The sequence below is a fragment of the Nannobrachium achirus genome (assembly GCF_963921795.1).
Source record: "Nannobrachium achirus genome assembly, chromosome: 13".
Classification (NCBI taxonomy): Eukaryota; Metazoa; Chordata; class Actinopteri; order Myctophiformes; family Myctophidae; genus Nannobrachium; species Nannobrachium achirus.
This window is the reverse complement of record NC_137833.1, coordinates 1,398,278-1,419,897: the sequence shown is the minus strand read 5'-3', so window position 1 is coordinate 1,419,897 and position 21,620 is coordinate 1,398,278. Positions and strand designations below refer to the sequence as shown.

The 21,620-nt window shown below is 42.3% G+C and overlaps 1 protein-coding gene across 1 annotated transcript in view; it reads left to right on the top strand.

Annotated features, from left to right (window-relative positions):
• kif20ba (kinesin family member 20Ba) overlaps window positions 1-17,130 on the top strand; it is a 92,726-nt gene extending 75,596 nt beyond the window's left edge. Inside the window, exons 29-39 of the mRNA XM_080740061.1 lie at window positions 485-610; window positions 1,647-1,762; window positions 4,395-4,541; window positions 6,480-6,644; window positions 7,195-7,266; window positions 8,431-8,508; window positions 9,261-9,536; window positions 11,907-11,981; window positions 13,115-13,205; window positions 15,077-15,222; window positions 16,616-17,130. Of these exons, the coding sequence (XP_080596187.1) occupies window positions 485-610; window positions 1,647-1,762; window positions 4,395-4,541; window positions 6,480-6,644; window positions 7,195-7,266; window positions 8,431-8,508; window positions 9,261-9,536; window positions 11,907-11,981; window positions 13,115-13,205; window positions 15,077-15,222; window positions 16,616-16,693 (1,370 nt within the window). The 3' untranslated portion in view covers window positions 16,694-17,130. The remainder of the gene's footprint in view (window positions 1-484; window positions 611-1,646; window positions 1,763-4,394; window positions 4,542-6,479; window positions 6,645-7,194; window positions 7,267-8,430; window positions 8,509-9,260; window positions 9,537-11,906; window positions 11,982-13,114; window positions 13,206-15,076; window positions 15,223-16,615) is intronic.
• Window positions 17,131-21,620: the final 4,490 nt, after the last annotated feature.

Here is a 21,620-nt window from a genome sequence, read left to right as displayed (position 1 = left end):
GAAAGCCAGTATTGTATTTATCATTTTACAAATGATTAAAAAAAATAGCCGATCTACAAGCACACAACGCCTCGCGGCGAGGCGTTTTGTGCTTGTAGATCTGCTGTTTTCACTACTGTTGTGCGGCAGCTATGTATGATGAAGCAGGGCTTTACTTTGCTAAGAAACATAACTTGGGAGATACAAGGTTTCTGCCCGACATTTACACCCCCGTATTATGTTGGTGTGACCATGGATTCTTGGGACATGAAAAGTGTGTCCATGCAGAAAAAAGGTTGAGAAACACTGGGCTGGCTTTCATGTTGTTTTTGTCAGAGAAATAATTTCATTGAGGAAAATGTGTAATCATAGTTGTAGTCAGTGAAATTAACTTGTGTGTTTGTGTGTGTGTGTGTGTGTGTGTGTGTGTGTGTGTGTGTGTGTGTGTATGTCTGTCTATCTGTGCGTGCGTGCGTGCGTGCGTGTGTGTGTGTGTGCGCTCCAGAGCTGCGTGCTAAGGAGTGTGTGTTGGAGAACATGCGCTCTGTGTTGTTGGAACAAGAGGAAACTCAGGAACAGATGGAACAAGAACTGCAGGAAAGACTGGACCAAGTACAGGAACTCACTGATGGTGAGACACTCACTGTGTAGCACTGTTTACCACACACACACACACATACACACACACACACACACACACACACACACACTGTGTAGCACTGTTTACCTAGTAATACATATCATTTATTGGAACTAACCCTAACCTTAACTCACTGAACGCCATAAACGACCTTTACGTCTTTGATCTTTAGTGCCATAAACGCACTTTACGTCTTTTTAATTAATCAAAAGTTTTATCATTTTTTCATAATTGTAATTTAAAAAAAATCGCTCTAGAAGTTAGCCATAAGCCTCCGTGACCGGAGCGCCACGACCGATTTGACTTCAGCACCGGTGTAACACAGTCCGACGGGAAACCGGTATAACCGAACATTGGTTCCGGCCGTTTTAATGTTAATAATAAAACGTTTGTTTGTACACTTGCCGTGCTTCCCAGACGAGGTATAAGTACTCAAAAAACTCGAAAAAATAACGCGATTCCAGCCGTGCCATCCATTCGGCCATCAGAGCCCTTGATAGCGATCGGCAGGGCTCGGAAGTGTTATAGCATGTTAGCAAAAAGGCCTGGCACTGATGTAAACAACTAGGCCACTATAAAAAAAAATGGACGTGTCTCTTCCTTCTTCTGTTTGTTGATCAGATAGTAGGAGAACACCACCTGGTGGTTTTCAAAGGCCATTGCACTCCAGAGAACACACAGTCCCAATGACAGCATAAACATATCATAATGATCAAGACATCTTACACATGTTCTATAGCCCAAATCTAATGATAGGATATATATATATATATATATAAATATACATGTTTTCCTTTGTAAGAGGGGTAGTGTGAATTTCGATAGAAGCATAGATTTATATATGTAATTTAAGTACAAAATATGATTTTGGCCCCCATAAAAAGGTAAAATTAAACAAAATGGATGGCACCAGTTTTGTAGATTTTTAATAAAGGGTGGCATTCAGTGAGTTTTAACATCACAGAAACTATGGCTTAACATAACCTCAAAACCACACTGTGTTGTGTATCCTTCATGTTCTCCTCAGAGGTGGAGAGACTAAAGGGGAGGTTACTTGATCCACAAGACCCGCCCACTCGCACAGACAGCCAATCACACGACGAGCTCAAACAGGAAGCCGCCCGAGCTCAGGAGAGCCTGAAGGTAACAGAGCTTTTAACTCCTCCTCTGCCGTGAAAGAGAGCGTCTTTCACTTACCTTTAATACTCCCTGTCCACCTTTAATACTCCCTGTCCACTAGCAACAATCCACTCCAAAGATAGTCTTTTGGTTACGACGTAGACGCGTCAGGTGACATTCAGTACAATCGTAAAATATTTTCTGTGCCATAGGCTAGCTAAACGGCGCCGTCCCGCGTCAAAACTTGTCAAGCTGGTACTTTGGCAGAGAAGGACGAGTTCTATGTTTTGACGCTGTTCAATGAGTTCATGTGATTCTGAATCAGACATTACATTGAATAACTACCATTCATTTGATTTGAATAAACGTAATGACTTTGCACTGCGTTAGATGAGTGTAGGATGTTTAGAGGGAAGCCGAGGGTCTCAGGTTTGATTCCAGGCCTCAGTAGTGCCTCTGAGCAAGACACTTTAACCCCTAAGTGTCCAAAGTACGGCCCGGGGGCCAAATTAGGCCAGAGGAGGCAAGATTTTAGTCGATCAAATCTACAGTTGATTTGGTGTATGTCGGTGGTCCCTGATGGCGTCGCAATTTCCTGATTTTACTCCTGGTTGCTGAAAATAGCCGATCTGCAAGCTCACCACATGTTGGAGCTTGTAGATCTGCAAGCTCACCACATGTTGGAGCTTGTAGATCTGCAAGCTCACCACATGTTGGAGCTTGTAGATCTGCAAGCTCACCACATGTTGGAGCTTGTAGATCTACAAGCTCACCACATGTTGGAGCTTGTAGATCTACAAGCTCACCACATGTTGGAGCTTGTAGATCTACAAGCTCACCACATGTTGGAGCTTGTAGATCTACAAGCTCACCACATGTTGGAGCTTGTAGATCTACAAGCTCACCACATGTTGGAGCTTGTAGATCTACAAGCTCACCACATGTTGGAGCTTGTAGATCTACAAGCTCACCACATGTTGGAGCTTGTAGATCTACAAGCTCACCACATGTTGGAGCTTGTAGAGCGGCTATTTTCTGAGTGCAACACCCAAGCCCAACCAAACATAAAACGACTTGTCTTTTAGTTCTACTGGATCTCTTCTTCACTCGTCCCTAACATTTTAGTCAAGCTTTTGTTTGTTGACAAAATTGTAAATATATTTAGTGTCAGTTGTAGTGATTGTAAATATATTTAGTGTCAGTTGTAGTGATCGTAGCTTAGTTCTTATATTGGATGATATTTAGTTCATATTAGTTTAGATTGGAGTAGTTTATATGTATTAGTTGCGTTAGATTATATTTGTTTTGTTATGATTGCAGTGCCGGTTAGATTAGTTGACCTCCATTTAGATTCAGTCTCTTAGTTTTTGGGACAAAGTATAATGATCTAATCTGTCCACCAGATGGTGGTATTCTCCTTTTGCACAAAGCAGTGCAATGCAAGATAGAGGGCGCCACATCCCTTTGAGTCACACCCTACCACTACTTCCTGTTCATCCACAGAGCATTGATTCTAGTTGTTTTCTCCATCAGATTAAAGTGCTTTCGTTTCACTTTTTTCAACTTTTATTACTTGTCAAAATACATTTTATTTGTCTGCCTCATCTTTTTACCAAGTAATAAAAGTTGAAAAAAGTGAAAAGAAATCTAATGGAGAAAACAACTAGAATCAATGCTCTGTGGATGAACAGGAAGTAGTGGTAGGGTGTGACTTAAAGGGATTTTTGAATCCACAAAATAAAGGTTGAGTGATTGTGAGTGTTTATTGTGACAATTGGTGTAAAAATTATAACACATAATCGACATGCTGACATATGTTCATACATTTTCAAACTTGTAGATCGGCTATTTCCACTATCAATGTTATTTTTTTTTAAGTATAAAGTTGTCAGTCATTTCTTTGTGAATTTAGGTTGTGTCATATCTGCCATGTGCATTTTGTGCAACTTCAAAGCCAAACAGAAATGTTTTGACAAAAACACAATTGAATCGTTAATTCCAGTGACAATTAATCGTCATGTAAAATGTCATAATCTTGACAGTGTGTGTGTGCCTGTGTGTGTGCCTGTGTGTTTGCCTGTGTGTGTGTGTGTGTGTGTGTGTGTGTGTGTGTGTGTGTGTGTGTGTGTGTGTGCGTGTGCGCGTACACAGTGTTGGGGAAGTTACTTTGAAAGTGTAACTTGTACTTGTACAACTCAACATGGCAGTAACTTGATCAAGTTAAAGTTATACCCCTGGAGAAATGTAACTTAGAAAGTTTCAAGTAACTTGAGTTACTTTTTTTCCAGCGTTAAATTGAGAATGTACATTTTGTGTACATGAAACAAAATATAATATCCTACAACAAAAGTCACATGCCAGCAGAAATATGCCTCTCAACTGAGTTTTATATTTTATTTTAAAAAGGTTGACATTTTCTTTAGTAAACATCTGTGTTCCTAATATAAAGTAAAAAAGAAGAAAATTATGATCTGCTGAGGGCATTTGATCATCAATCTTAAGAAACCTTAAATGTAAAATTATAACTTCGCTTGTAACTTCTTGTAACCTGTAACTTGAGCCAAAAATGACCCAAAACGTATCTCAGTTACTTGTCGAGTTACATAAATATGAATGTAACTCAGTTACATGTAACTTTAACACTGCGTGTACATAGGTGTGCACAGAGAAGCACCAATCAGAGCGCAGGAAGTGGCTGGACGAGAAGATGCTTCTGATTGGCCAGGCCAAGGAGGCGGAGTCTAAGAGGAACCAGGAAATGAGGAAGTTCATCGAGCTGAAAGAGAGACAGCAGAGAGATCTGGTGAGTAGGACTGTTACATCTGTTCTACTGTAGGACTACTGTAGGACTATGAGATCTGTTCTACAGTAGGACTATGAGATCTGTTCTACTGTAGGACTGTTCTACAGTAGGACTGTAAGATCTGTTCTAAAGTAGGACTGTGAGATCTGTTCTACAGTAGGACTGTGAGATCTGTTCTACAGTAGGACTGTGAGATCTGTTCTACTGTAGGACTGTTCTACAGTAGGACTGTAAGATCTGTTCTACAGTAGGGCTGTGAGATCTGTTCTACAGTAGGACTGTGAGATCTGTTCTACAGTAGGACTGTGAGATCTGTTCTACTGTAGGACTGTCTGTTCTACTGTAGGACTATGAGATCTGTTCTACTGTAGGACTGTTCTACAGTAGGACTGTAAGATCTGTTCTAAAGTAGGACTGTAAGATCTGTTCTACAGTAGGACTGTGTTCTACAGTAGGACTGTGAGATCTGTTCTACAGTAGAGAGAGCTAGCTCTCCTTTTCGACTGCAGTTTTAGCACCACACCACATCACACCACACCACACCACATTAAAATATCTACATTTTCCATTACACAAAACTGCCCCTATCGGACCTACTCTAGATTGGATACTTTTTAGTACCACATTTAGTACCACTATCACACCAATCTACCCAGGTGCTTGTAGTGAAAAACCTGGCACAAGTGGACAGTGTGGTGTGGTGTTGGGCCAGTGGAAAAGGGGCTATAGATGGATAGGTGCTTTATTTTGTAAGCCTGCTTCCAGTCCATAGACCCACCCACTCTCAGAGTGGACTGTTGCTCTGGTCTGGAGCTGAGTACATGAATCGGCCGTTCCCAACCAAAAATTGCGGCTCCTCCAATGAGTGCGGCTCCTCCAATGAGTGCGGGGGGTGGGGGTGGGTCTAACGAATATCCAATCCGCGCAGCGGTTGAAACGATTCAAATGAAGTTCTCACACCAGGCAGACACTGGCAGGCACACACACACACACACACACACACACACACACACACACACACACACACACGCACGCGCTGATTTCACCAAGCTGGTAATGTTGATTACTTGTTTCTGGCCGAAGTTCTCTGTGGAAACAGTCACAGACACACACACATGCCACAACCGTGCGTCGCGATCACTCTGCTGCGTGCATGCTCGCACAAAAGTCCCTCCCCCAAAAATCGTTCAGAATAGGGCACAGTTTCAGACTAAAGCGTGAGCTGAGTCTGAAATCAGGCTATTATTTTTGTCCTTGCAGGAATTCTTTTTGCACCAAGCAGTCATCAGGACACACAATAGGCCTACAGGAATAACCAGAACCTAACCCTAACCCACAGTTCACTGACAAAACCAGAATAGGCTGCCATAATATCCCTATTTATATGCGCGGAACTGAGATGAGGCTTGTTTGTTCAGAAGCCCTGTACTTGGCATGCTTGCAACACACATCCTGTGTAGAGTAAGAGCTTATATTGACTGTATAAGTGTTCTATCTATATATATATAAGAGCTTATATTGACTGTATAAGTGTTTTATCTATATATGTATATATATAAGAGCTTATATTGACTGTATAAGTGTTCTATCTATATATGTATATATATATAAGAGCTTATATTGACTGTATAAGTGTTCTATCCCTTCCTGTAGGGTAAGAGCTTATATTGACTGTATAAGTGTTCTATCTATATATGTATATATATATATAAGAGCTTATATTGACTATAAGTGTTCTATCCCTTCCTGAGCACCCAGCAGGTCTCATACATGGAGGTCTCCAGCCGTACCCCAGATAATGTTCTGGATACATTGATGATTTTATGGAGATGTTAATTTTGCTTTATTTGCTGTGTGTGTGTGTGTGTGTGCATGCATGCGTGTGTGCGTGCGTGCGTGCGTGCGTGCGTGTGCGCGCGTGTGCATGTGCGTGCGCAGGACACCCTGTCCTCCCAGCTGTCTCAGAAGGACGAGGACATGTCTCGGTGGAGGCAGGACAGAGACTCTCTGGTCTCTGCTCTGGAGGTGCAGCTCAGGAAGATGCTCTCCTCCAACGCTGAGAAGGACCAGAAGATCCAGGAACTGTCGTCGGGTGGAAACCTTGTATGTCCAAAACCGTTCGTTTTGTATTTATCATCTATAAAATGTACTAAACTAGTGAAAACAGCAGATCTACAAGCACACAACGCCTCGCATCGCGAGGCGTTGTCTGCTTGTAGATCGGCTGTTTTCACTAGTTTCGTGCGACAGTCTTGTATGATGAAGCAGGGCTTTGCTTTACCAAAAGACGTACACATTTGAAACTTGGAGATACGAGGTTTCTGCCCGGCAGTGACGATATTTTAGTTATTATGTTGCGAGGAAAACGTTGAGATAATAGCCATTTTGGTTAGAACTGACTGAAAATAACGTAGTACTTTTAGTTTTTTCAAGTGTCCAAATAAATTCCAAATATTATCAAATGATCTCGCGGCACCCCTGGACTGCCGTCACGGCACCCCAGGGTGCCCCGTCACCCACTTTGAAAACCCCTGACCTACATTACAACCAGTCAGTATGATATCCTACACAGGGCTGTCAAGATTATGACGTTTTACATTACGATTTATTGACACTCAAATAATTGCGATTAACGATTTAATCGTGTTTTCAGGAACTGTCCGTCTGTGCTGAGAAGAACCAGAAGATCCAGGAACTGTCTGTCTGCGCTGAGAAGACACAGCAGGTCTGTCTGAATGAGCCATCTGTCTGTCCTTAACTCTTTTACCGCTTTGGACGTTCCCGTTCGCCCCAATTCTGAGCGTGGCGCGTTGCCAATACGGCTCGTTCTTTTTTTTACCTTGTTTTGATGTTTGTAAGCTGATGAGGGGTCGCGCGGGTGAGTACAGTAAAAGCATCTCCCGTAATGCTGCTCTCAAAAATCCACTGCATGTCAACAGTAATGGAGTCCCAAATCACTTCCTGGCTGTTTTCTGTGGATCTGTTCTAGAAAATGCATTTCTCTGCTCTGAATGTATGGCAAGCGGAGCGGCCCAATTCACATTAATTCTTGCATAAGGTTGCCCTCTGCCGCCAGTTTGACCAAATTTGAGCGTCCATTATGAAATGAATTCGTTTAGAAAGAACCAATAGATAATTTTCTATAACATCGCAAAGGTAAGCTGCTTTTTGCTGGCACCAGACCCAATAAATACATAATAAATCTGGCAGTAGAACTGTTAACATTTTTATCCCACGATTTTGTAAGCCATTTTTTCCACCCAGTGCTATTTGCCTAATATAAGCTGTAATCCTGGGCTCTGCTCTCCCTCTGACGCGCCTGTTGAGACAACGGACTAACCTCTTCTATGCATGAGGAGTCCAAGTTGCTTCTTTTCACCTGACAGTGGAGACTTCCCTGGCTTGGACGTAGTGCGTGGAAGCAACACATTATTCCAACCAGTTCCTTTCCCCTCCATCAGGTGCCCCGGCTGGCCAGGGGGAGGCAACTGCCAACCCCCATCTCAAAATGTTACGTTTCAGGGACCCTTAGTGAATACTAAGCATGTACGATTCCCATCACAACACCAGGTTCACAATACCATTTTTCACAATTATTTTAAACACAAATTCATTTTCCAGACAAAATACCGCTTTATTTCTCTTACACAAATCCAGTATTATCTTTCTGTTTTAATGTTCTTATTTTCTGTTTGTACACTTCATGTAACCCACATGACTGTATGTGATGTTTTAATGAGCAGAGTATTCCTGTAAGGACATGAAGATATTGTAAAAGTTTATTAACACTTCCACTGCCAGGTATTAACTCATTAAATGATTCACCTCTGCCAACTGAGTGTTACTACTAATTAGCATAATTAATTAGTATTAATTGTCTCGGTGACAGAGTGCAGTGTCTGATGGTCCTTCATCCAACATGGAGGCCGACCGCGTGAAGGAGCAGAGAGAGTCTGTAGCCAGCCAGGTACCTTAATCTACCCTACCCTACCCTACCCTACCTACACTCTGAACACACACTACACTGATTTATAGAGCATAGAGAGTCTGTAGCCAGCCAGGTACCTTACCCTACCCTACCCTACCCTACCCTACCCTACCTACCCTACACTACACTACCCTACCCTACCCTACCTACACTCTGAACACACACTACACTGATTTATAGAGCATAGAGAGTCTGTAGCCAGCCAGGTACCTTACCCTACCCTACCCTACCCTACCCTACCTACCCTACCCTACCCTACCTACACTCTGAACACACACTACACTGATTTATAGAGCATAGAGAGTCTGTAGCCAGCCAGGTACCTTACCCTACCCTACCCTACCCTACCCTACCTACCCTACCCTACCCTACCCTACCCTACACTACCCTACCCTACCCTACCTACACTCTGAACACACACTACACTGATTTATAGAGCATAGAGAGTCTGTAGCCAGCCAGGTACCTTACCCTACCCTACCCTACCCTACCTACCCTACACTACCCTACCCTACCTACACTCTGAACACTACACTGATGTATAGAGCACAGAGAGTCTGTAGCCAGCCAGGTACCTTATCCTACCCTACCTACCCTACCCTACCCTACCCTACCCTACCTACCCTACCTACACTCTGAACACACTACACTGATTTATAGAGCATAGAGAGTCTGTAGCCAGTCAGGTACCATTCTACACACTACACTGTTAAAACACTGGTTCCCTCCAGGGTTCTCTGAGCTCCTCTCAGGTCCTGGACTGGTCCCAGATCTCCACAGAGAACGGGGGGCGTGGCCGGCGCTTCCCCCAGCCGGAGGTGGAGATCTCCTTCAGCCCGCTGACCCCCAACCGCATGGACCTGAGGCGCCAGGGAGAGCAGGCCGTCACCACCGTCAAGATCTCCAGGAGTCGCAAGAGGAAGAGTGGGGACATGTGGCAGGTGAGGAAGAGGAAGAGTGGGGACATGTGGCAGGTGAGGAAGAGGAAGAGTGGGGACATGTGGCAGGTGACCAGAGAGGAAGAGGAAGAGTGGGGACATGTTCCCTACATGGGCCCCATGCCCAGTTAGCCCACATGCAGCCCATGCAGGAACCACGTGCCCAGCTATCCCACATGTAGCCCACGTGGGTCCCATGTAATTTGCCCACTTCAAGCCCATGCCCACATGGTACCCAAGTAGCCCACCTCGTACCCATGCGGGACCCATGTGGGCGTGCTGGCTGGGAACCCACAAACCTCGAATGGTAAATTGCTTTTCTACAACTTCTACCATATAAATGAAAGAAAACACAGTTGTAACTTGCATTGGAAGGCGCATTGATCTTGGAAATGTTACAACTGCAACACAACAGTGGGCAGAGTCCATGAGCCAACTCAAGGTTGTTGACTGATTTACCACTGTTTTAAGCCAATCAGAATCCAGTATCTGAACATGTGACCACAAAAAGTGGTAGAAAGACCCTTTTCCACTGACATGGCCCAACACCACTCCACACCGCCCACTTGAGCCAGGTTTTCCCACTACAAGCACCTGGGTAGAGTGGTGTGAAAGTTGTACTAAAGGTGGTACTAAAAAGTATCCACTCCAATCCAAAGTAGGTCTGAGCTGGGCTAAACAGGGCCAAACACTTCATAATGACTGATCACTCACTGACTTTTCATTTAGACCACCAGCATATAGTTGTAATACATGATAATAGATTATATTGTGTTATAACCACTATTATAATCTATTATAGTGTATTATAATTATCATAGTAATACATAGCACTGTGCACATGGTGTTATCACTGCCTGCCTCCTGTGAATTGTTTTATTTTTATTTGTTTATTTTCTTCTTATTTCGTTCATGGTAATATCATAGTAATACAGCAGATCTACAAGCTTGCAGCGCAGCACTCGGTGCCGCGCTGCAAGCTTGTAGATCTGCTATTTTTCGCTAGTTAAAGCATAGCAATAAGGAGAGCGAGGCGCGGTGCGGTGGGGCTGTGATGTGGTTCTGTTCACTAACCGCTACGTCAGCCCAGTCCTCGGACGGTTGTTTTACACCGCCGTTATTGACTCGTTAATGTTTTAACACAACTCCTTATTTCAACGGCTTTCCTTCAGGTTTACGTTAAAACAACTGCCGGAGGTCGTAAACAGAAATGTGAACTTATTAAAAAATCTAACATGACTGCTGGTTCTTTTTTCCAAAGAGCAAAAGTTTTCGGCTGATTAAACGCAAAGTGACTCCAGAGGTAAATGTGTTTTATCTACGGTCGTATCCAATCATAACATCCAACCTCCATAATCATAATCATATCTCAACCACACCTCCATAATCACAATCATAATCATATCTCAACTAGAGCATTCACGAATAGTGATTTTTAGTATTCGAATTATTCGACCTCAAAGTATTCGAATATTCGACAGGACTGGCCAAACTGTCAAATATTAAGTAAGCAAGAGGCGAACATTGTGAAAATATTGTGAGCATGTAGATCTGCTATTTTCACAATATTTATCTGTGGAACCGAGTCACATTAAATGTTATACCTACAATTCCAAGTGCTTGTCAGGGTGGGGGCCCCCAGTTCAAATATGTTTATTTTGGGGGTCACAGCCTAAAAAGGTTTGAGAACCCCTGGAGAGCATTAAAGAATTCATCCACCAGGGGCATTGACCACTCATTCTTATGACTTCCTATCTAGCCAAGCTTTATAAACTATATATTTTTAAAGAGAAAACAATAAAAATAAAAAAAGTGAATATTCGACTTTGGTGAACAACATCGAATAGTGACTTTGATATTCGAATATTCGAATATTTGATAAATACCCCAATCTCAACCACACCTCCATAATCAACTATAAGTGAACCTCACCTCCATAATCAACTATAAGCCTCCATATTCATGATAAATCACAACTCGACATTCCCTACATAACCCTAATACATCATAACTTATTACATTCTTAGTAATCATCCATATTTGTTTGAATAATAAATTAATAATCATGAATAGCTAGAAAAAATCCTGGGGAAAAATGCACAAAAATCCTGTAAAATTACTTTTTTAATAATTGTGTTTGTCAAAAATGACAGCATTTGCAATCGATTGAAGCGAATCAACATGCCCTTATTATCTGTGTACAAATGGAACCAAATGGACCCTTACGTGTCTGTAAAGGCCCAGTCACACAGAGCACGAGAACTATAAAAGTATAGTTTTAAAAATCAAGGGGATGGCATTGTCCAAAGCCCTAGATTAATCATTTAAGACAGTCTTACTGAAGAATCCTACTCATTATGTCTCTGTCTTTCTGTCTTTCTGTCTGTCTGTCTGTCTGTCTGTCTGTCTGTCTGTCTGTCTGTCTGTCTGTCTCATCAGGAGGAGGTTGATGTTGAGAACAAAAGGAACACGAGAACCACCAGACACACACCCAAACCAACACACCAAGAACAGGTACACACACCGCATCACACACACACACACACACACACACACACACACACACACACACACACATACAGCAGATCCACAAACTGGAAAACAGCACGAAGAAACAGGTTTTGAGCTTGTAGATCTTCTCCTTGCGACCAGAGGGATGAAATGGCTGGAAGGAACTGACGCTTCCATTCCATCCAGAGGACTACGGTTTGATCATAAATGTGTTACCGTTGCATCACCAAGCATTTCACCTCCCCGTCACTGTGTGACTGATAAACACAGTGCTTTCTACTGCAGGGGGTTTTCAAAGTGGGTGACGGGGCACCCTGGGGTGCTAATGCAGGGGTTTTCAAAGTGGGTGACGTGGCGCCCCGGGGTGCCGTGACATAAGTTGATAATATTTGGAATTTATTTTTTCACTTGAAAAAATATTTGAAAAATGTTTTAGTATCATAGTACAAAGTTATTTTCAGTCAGTTCTAACCAAAATGGCTATTATCTCATTGTTTTCCTCGCAACATAATCACAAAAATATCGTCACTGTCGGGCAGAAACCTCGTAGCTCCACATTTCAAATGTGTACGTCTTTTAGTAAAGCAAAGCACTGCTTCATCATACAAGACCGTCGCACAAAACTAGTGAAAACAGCCGATCTGCGTTGTGTGCTTGTAGATCTGCTGGTTGTAAAGGTGACTAATCAATACACATGATATAAAACCCAATAGGCTACCAATTAGTATTATTAAAGGGGACATATAATGGACCGAAATCTGGCAATATTTTGTGGGGTCGTTCACATGAAAATGTTTGAGTACTGCTAACATGGAATCATACATAGAAGTTATGTAGGATTTCTGAGACATGGGTTATAAACACACTTTCTCTCTGACCCTCCTGTTTGTTGCATTAGATCTACCATGTGTTACTGTATGTTTCAGAGATCTACCATGTGTTACTGTATGTTTCAGAGATCTACCATGTGTTACTGTATGTTTCAGAGATCTACCATGTGTTACTGTTTGTTATAGAGATCTACCATGTGTTACTGTTTGTTTCAGAGATCTACCATGTGTTACTGTATGTTTCAGAGATCTACCATGTGTTACTGTATGTTTCAGAGATCTACCATGTGTTACTGTATGTTTCAGAGATCTACAGAGAGTCCCAGCAGAAAGGAAGGCACTCTGCAGAAGATAGGAGGATTCCTACAGAGTTCTCCTACACTGCTGGGGAGCAAAGGTAAAGAGTTCCAAAACCATTATTTGTGATTGGCTTCTTTTGTATTGTTTTATTTATTAACTTCACACTTATGTTGCAATGATTTTTTCTCTTCAATGTCTCGCATTGCCATGGTTACCATAGACTTCCATGTAATTGTGCAATTGTGTAAAAAGTGCACGCCCATGCCTAGATGATGCACCACGTGTGTAGATGCTGTTCACAGCTTTCAAACAAAAAAATCCACTTGGAAATCCGTTCAGGCATTCATGATTTATGGGCCATTATGTTTTCTTCAGATGTAAACAAACATGGCTGCCATGTTTGAAAGAATGGGTTGGTATGGGGGTTAAACATGCAATTTCGCGATCGCGATCATGCCTAATACATTTCTGGAGGTCCAAAAAAAATGTTTGAAAAAAAAAAATTGAAAAAAAAGAAAAATCTAAAACGGCCCAAACTCGGGAAACTCGGGGTTGGCACAGCGTTGGTATCAATACAAACTCGGGAAACTCGGGGTTGGCACCAGATGTGTTAAATGTGTTGTGTATCTTCTGCGTAGCTAAGAAGGTGATGGGTTTGGTGTTGATAACAGCAGGGGTTTTCAAAGTGGGTGACGGGGCACCCTGGGGTGCCGCGACGGCAGTCCAGGGGTGCCACAAGATCATTTGATAATATTTTGAATGTTTAATTTAGTATAATTTTAAACTTGAAGTACAAAGTTATTTTCAGTCAGTTCTAACCAAAATGGCTGTTATCTCAACGCTTTTCTCGCAACATAATCACTAAAATATTGTCACTGTCGGGCAGAAACCTCGTATCTCCAAGTTTCAAATGTGTACGTCTTTTGGTAAAGCAAAGCCCTGCTTCATCATACAAGACCGTCGCACAAAACTAGTGAAAACAGCCGATCTGCAAGCACACAACGCCTCGCGTTGCGAGGCGTTGTGCCCTTGTAGTTAAGCTGTTTTCACTAGTTTAGTACATTTTATAGATGATAAATTCCACCCAATAACGACGATATGCTATAAATATAAGGTGCTGGGAGTGAAAATTATAAATTATATGTAGGGTTGCCTCGGATTAAAAAAATATTTATGGGGTGCCCTGAGACAAAAACGTTTGGGAACCCCTGGATAACAGTACTGTGGTGTGTATGTTCCTCTATAAGAAGGTGATGGGTTAGGTGAGTGTATTAACAGTACTGTGGTGTGTATGTCATGTTCCTCTATAAGAAGGTGATAGTTTGGTGGTGTGTTAACAGTACTGTGGTGTGTATGTTATGTTCCTCTATAAGAAGGTGATGGGTTAGGTGTGGTGATAACAGTACTGTGGTGTGTATGTTCCTCTATAAGAAGGTGATGGGTTAGGTGTGGTGATGACAGTACTGTGGTGTGTATGTTCCTCTATAAGAAGGTGATGGGTTAGGTGTGGTGATAACAGTACTGTGGTGTGTATGTTCCTCTATAAGAAGGTGATGGGTTAGGTGTGGTGATAACAGTACTGTGGTGTGTATGTTCCTCTATAAGAAGGTGATGGGTTAGGTGTGGTGATAACAGTACTGTGGTGTGTATGTTCCTCTATAAGAAGGTGATGGGTTAGGTGTGGTGATAACAGTACTGTGGTGTGTATGTTCCTCTATAAGAAGGTGATGGGTTAGGTGGGTGTGTTAACAGTACTGTGGTGTGTATGTTCCTCTATAAGAAGGTGATGGGTTAGGTTGGTGTGTTAACAGTACTGTGGTGTGTATGTGTGTATGTTCCTCTATAAGAAGATGATGGGGTTAGGTGGGTGTGATAACAGTACTGTGGTGTGTATGTTCCTCTATAAGAAGATGATGGGTTAGGTGGGTGTGTTAACAGTACTATGGTGTGTATGTTATGTTCCTCCAGCTAAGAAGATGATGGGTTTGGTCAGCGGTCGAGGAGAAGGCGACACGGAGCCTTCATCATCCTCATCCTCACCGCTGGCGAAGAAATCCAAGAAGAAAGTTTACAGACCTCACATCTCCTCTCCTATGGACTTCAACTCACACACGGTACACACACGCACACGTGTGCACACACACACACACACACACACACACACACACACACATGAAAGTAGAGCTATCGTATTATTTAGATGTTTTATTTCATACTGTTGACAGTTCTGCCAGATTTGCAGAGGTCATAATCAACAGATTGAGTAAAACGTTTTATAAATAATTAGCCTGCACACACACTCACTAGAGCCCTGCACGGGCCTGAAATGTGGGTCTCGGCCCGTGGAATTAAGCCCGGGCCCGGCCCGAAGCCTGTTAACGTATTATTGAATTAATTATTTTCGTGTCGTGGCTTTCACTGCTGCGCGCAGCAGCTACACTCTCAAGGGGAGTCCATACTGCCACCGACCACCGAAATTTGCGTCGGAAAGGTCCGGTTCAACTACAAAATGACGTCTCTTGCAACTTCTGAAAAATATTACTCCTAATTTGATTTCGGAAAGCTGCACACACGTCAGAAAGTCGGAACTTTCCGACAAAAACTGTGGTCAGAGACAGTATGTACAGCCCTTTAGCTGTGATCTTGTCTTGCCCGTTTTGGCGGGCCGTGGGTGTAGAGATTAAAAGTTCAGCCCGAGCCCGACGGGACACGACGGGTCGGTGCGGGCTGGGCCGGGCTCAATTTGTCCACGTATATATCAGGCTTTGGGCTGGGTCGGGCTTTTATAATCCTGTAGGCAAGCGCAGCGTGGTATCATGATGTCTCTGTGACTGTTTAAAAGCTGCGCGCTCGTGACTAGCGCTGCGCTGCGCCGCGCCGCTGCTGCGCAACTTGACACAGTTGAGCATGTGTGACTGTATGTGCACTGCTTCGCATGCACTGCCTGAGCAGAGCGGAGGACATCGTTGAAACCTTTCACAGACACTTTTGTATATCCTAATAATATTATAGACGTAGTGTGAATGTTGTAGCTTTAACAGCCTGTACGCCTGCTGCCTGATTTAGCGGCGGCCATCAGCTGTGTTCTCCAGCGAGGCTCCGATGTTTATTTGTTCCATAAAGGACAGGACAGTGTTGCTACAATGTATTTTATACTGTATATACAGTATAAAGACAGTCGGAAAATGGTAGAATGACTCTGTTCTTAACGAATCACCAAAATTTTATGAGAAAAAAGGCTACTGCAGCCTGCAGCAATTAAGCTAGTTTAGAATGTGGGGCTGCAGGCTGTGTCGGTCTCCAATTGTCAATTATGTATGGGGCTTCGGGCCGAGCTCGGGCTGACGTTCTGCCGGGCTGGGCCGGGCTCACTTTTTTAGGCCCGATTTAAGCTCTACGTGGGCGGGTCCCGTCGGGCCTGCAGGGCTCTAACACACACACACACACACACACACACACACACACACACACACACACACACACTAACAGATGAATGTGGTCTTCCAGATCATCAACAGTCAAGTCCAGGAGAAAGACGCTGAGGATCTGAAGAGACGACTTCGATCCTTCAGAAAGGACAAATAGAAGAACCTTCATCGTTTTAAAGAAGACACGCCGTGAAGTTTAGTTTGTTTTTTTACTGCATTGTGTCACCCTGTTACACATTTGTAAGGGTCCATTTTGTTCTCAACTAGAAATCCTTTTGCTGGTGGGAGGGAGGGACCCCCTGGAACGCCCCACAAGGACCACTGTGCTAGGCTGTTAGTTGATGCTAGGGTGTTAGTGACGAAGGTGTTTGCTAGGCTATAAAAACAAACACTTAAATGAATGTATAAAAGACTCAACTACCTTTTACTGATGTTTTGTAGATCAGCACTACAGTCGACGTCCTCACCGGAATCAGAGCTGCTTCTAATTGACAGTTTTTTCCGGAAAAAGATTTTGACGCTACATGTCTTATCAATAAATCGATCAAAAGTCAATAGGCTGGACGTCGATAAACTCCAGTGATTATTATTGACATGAAGTTAATGTGCACTTTATTATGTTGTACTGACGAATTAATCAATGTGTAATAGTATACTGTATGTACATGATTCTATTGGTTAAGGAATTAATCAATGTTTAATAGGATGTACGTTATTTTATTGGCACATGATTGGTTGATCAAATGTGTTATTCCTCAATAACAGTGTTTATGTTGCTACTGTATGTACTGTAACACTAATAAACACATATTTAAATAATTAAACCATCTTTAAATACACATGAATATGAGAAGGCATTTATTATTATTAGGGCTGGGATGCGATTAAAAAAATGTATCGAAGACAGGATTTGTAATTAATTGATCGCACTTTAATCGCATATTAATATTTTACCAGAGAAGCATTGTTTTCAAGTAAAACACATTTTGTTGTTCAATCTAAATGTCGCATCCACTGGGCCAAGCAAAGCGCTCTGATCGGCTACTTCTCCCTTTGCGTTTGTTGTCTCTTCTTGGTTGGCGCATCGCTATGATCGGTATTCACGAAACTGAAGGTTCTGTGGTGCAAAAACTAAGTGCGATTAAAATGTGTTATTTTTTTTAATCAGTTAAAGTCCCAGCCCTAATTATTATATTACCCATTTATCAGCTTCATTTTTATAGAGTTCCAGGTCCAAGTGTAACTGCTCTTTTCTTTGTGTCTTCTCTTCCAATTTCTCGTTTTTAACGCAAGTCTTTTAATATTTCGACCAGATGAGTGTTTAATCCCGGGCAGAGGCATGCCCGGGTAGAGCACACGTCATTTCCCTCCCTCTCAGCATGAATGGAAGTTTAGTTTGGTTATTGATGTCACAGGACGCGGCCTGAGTGCGGTGGAATTCCAAAGCCACGGCCCATACTCTAGATCTATAGATCCATACTCTATAGATCCATACTCTAGATCTATAGATCCATACTCTAGATCTATAGATCCATACTCTAGATCTATAGATCCATACTCTAGATCTATAGATCCATACTCTAGATCTATAGATCCATACTCTAGATCTATAGATCCATACTCTAGATCAGGGGTTTTCAAAGTGGGTGGCGGTAGTCCAGGGGTGCCGCGAGATAATTTGATATTTGGACACAAAAATATTTAGTATCATTTTAAACTTGAAGTACAAAGTTATTTTCAGTCAGTTCTAACAAAATGGCTATTATCTCAACGTTTTCCTCGCAACATAATCACTAAAATATCGTCACTGTCGGGCAGAAACCTCGTATCTCCAAGTTTCAAATGTGTACGTCTTTTGGTAAAGCAAAGCCCTGCTTCATCATACAAGACTGTCGCACAAAACTAGTGAAAACAGCAGATCTACAAGCACACAACGCATCGCGATGCGTGGTGTGCTTGTAGATCTGCTGTTTTCACTAGTTTAGTACATTTTATAGATGATAAACACAAAACTAATGGTTTTGGACATACAAGGTTTCCACCCGACAACGACGATATGCTATAAATATATGGTGCTGGGAGTGAAAATTATAATGTAGGGGAGCCTCAGATTAAAAGAATATTCATGGGGTGCCCTGAGTAAAAAAGGTTTGGGAACCCCTGATCTAGATCAGGGACGTCAAAGTCAAATAGCAGTGGGCCAACATTTAAAAAATGGTACAAGCCAAGGACCAGACGGGTTCAATGTGTATTTAAAACATTGAAATGACTGCACAACATTGAACCTGGACTGAACAAAGACCAACATTAATCATATTGAACCTGGACTGAACAAAGACCAACATTAATCATATTGAACCTGGACCTAACAAAGACCAACATTAATCATATTGAACCTGGACTGAACAAAGACCAACATTAATCATATTGAACCTGGACTGAACAAAGACCAACATTAATCATATTGAACCTGGACCTAACAAAGACCAACATTAATCATATTGAACCTGGACCTAACAAAGACCAACATTAATCATATTGAACCTGGACCTAACAAAGACCAACATTAATCATATTGAACCTGGACTGAACAAAGACCAACATTAATCATATTGAACCTGGACTGAACAAAGACCAACATTAATCATATTGAACCTGGACCTAACAAAGACCAACATTAATCATATTGAACCTGGACCTAACAAAGACCAACATTAATCATATTGAACCTGGACCTAACAAAGACCAACATTAATCATATTGAACCTGGACTGAACAAAGACCAACATTAATCATATTGAACCTGGACTGAACAAAGACCAACATTAATCATATTGAACCTGGACCTAACAAAGACCAACATTAATCATATTGAACCTGGACCTAACAAAGACCAACATTAATCATATTGAACCTGGACCACAAAGACCGACATTAATCATTAAATGAATTAAGTAAAACACCAAAATCAGTTGCAATATTTTCTTATGGCTGTGTCAGTAATTTCAAGTGAAAATGTTTTTCAACAGGCAAACGGCTAAAAAGTAATTTTCCTTCAAAAATCAAATATGTCCCTTAATAAATGCAACAATTAACTGCATGCATTAAAAATGGAAAATGCATTATTAAAGCTCAGTTTGCTGCTCTATGATCCTCACCAAACACTGGTTTAAAGGTGATACACCATGAAATTTCACTTTTTCTATTTTAAAACCTTTTTTTGGGGTCCCACTAGCACCTTCTATCCTCACAAAGTCCCATTTCTGACCGTTGTGTCTTTCTCTGGTTTTGGGAAGGTGGAGGTTAAAAGCATCCCACGGGTTCTCAAAATAGGCTGTCCAGATTTCCAGGGGGGGGCAGTTCAGGCCAAAGGTGGTAAAAATGCTGAAAATGCTCTGAGAGCCATTAAAAAATGAGAGGCTCTCTATTCAGGAGTGGTAATTTAGCGAACCCTTTAAATTTGTGTATGGAGGCTACTCTGCCCCCCACCTGCATGGAGTTCACAGTGCCGCTGAAGTAGCCTAGTTCCAGACCCTGAATTGCTAGCCACACCCCTTTATTTTATTTATTTTTTGGCGATTCAGGGGTCTAGAATTGCTCTCACTGAAGAGGCTTTCCTCGTTCGAAATCACGGCGAATCAGCGTCGTGAATCAGCGTCTTGTGATCAGCGTGGGTGGGGGTTTCCCAGAACTCATGTGTGTTTCCAAGTACACCAGCGCCGCCGCCGTACCGCGCATCGCGTCGCCCGTCGCAGTAATATGCGATCGTATCGATCTCGCTATGACACACCAGTAGCAGACATGTTATGTTGTGTTTGATACCTAGTTCGTAGCGCTCCTATTCTGCCTGTTTCTTTGGTTAGCAAAGCACTAGCAAGCAACAGGCTAGCCACTAGCCAGCCACACATAACAACACTACGTCTTGTTGGTCAGACGGTGAACCAATCACAGAAGACTGCCTCTTTGGCAACGCCCATCACAGCAATCGCCCTGGGGGGAAGCGACTTCAGACTGAATAATGGAGTGAAACGAAATGTCAATTCAGGCTGAGTGTCAGGCTAATCCTAACCCTAACCCTAACCCTAACCCAGGCTACCGCTGGAGTGGATTTCGCCGCTGTTTGTCCGTCCGCGTGCAGCGTGTCCTTCCGTCGGTTTGTGGACAGCTAATCTCCGGCAACGTTGGCAGGATGGCAGTGAAAGCGTGCACGCACACTCCCTGGGTGGCAGAGCAATTTGCCTATTATCGCGCCACCAGGAGGCCACAATAACCTACCTGACCTGGCGGAGACCTGTGCTCGGAAGAGCACTGATTCTAGTTATTATTATTATTATTATTAATGGTAATTCCCAGGAAGCCTGCCATAATGTCAGAAATGTCCCTGGATTTAAAATGAGATCAAATCTTAAACACTATCCTATAAATGTTTTCCAATTGCCATCTCTATTCACCACATTCCTGGCCCTCTCTAAGGAGGCTGCCATTTTCTTTTACAGGGGGCGCTAGAGAGTTTTTCTGTGTGCTGCTTCAAAAAACTTCACTTCCTCCCAAGTAAGGAAGTGACACAGAATTGTCTGTTGCCAGATTTTGCCAAAGAAATAAGCCCAACAGAAGCAACTAGGATCTACTTTACATTTACATTTAAAAACAATGTGTCACATTGCGACACATTGTGAGCTTGTATATTTGCTATTTAAAAAATATTGAGGGGGGAAAAAAAGAAATTTTGATATTTTTGAAACATTTTAACAACGTAAATCTGTGTGGAGGTCCCTGGCACCACATATTTTCAGATGGGGGTCTGCGACTGTGGACAAATATGTTAATCTGGGGTCCTTGATATGAAAATATTTGGGAACCACTGGTTTAAGAAATATTAGAAAGTAGCCTAATGCTGCATTCACACTACAGATATATAGTTGAACGTTTTGCTTGCTTGGTCAATGTTATCTCAATGGAAACCAGCTTTAAAGCTTTCAAAGCTTTGTTCTGTGTATTTCCTGTAGCTTTAAAGCTGGTTTCCATTGAGATAACATTGACCAAGCAAGCAAAACGTTCAACTATATATCTGTAGTGTGAATGCA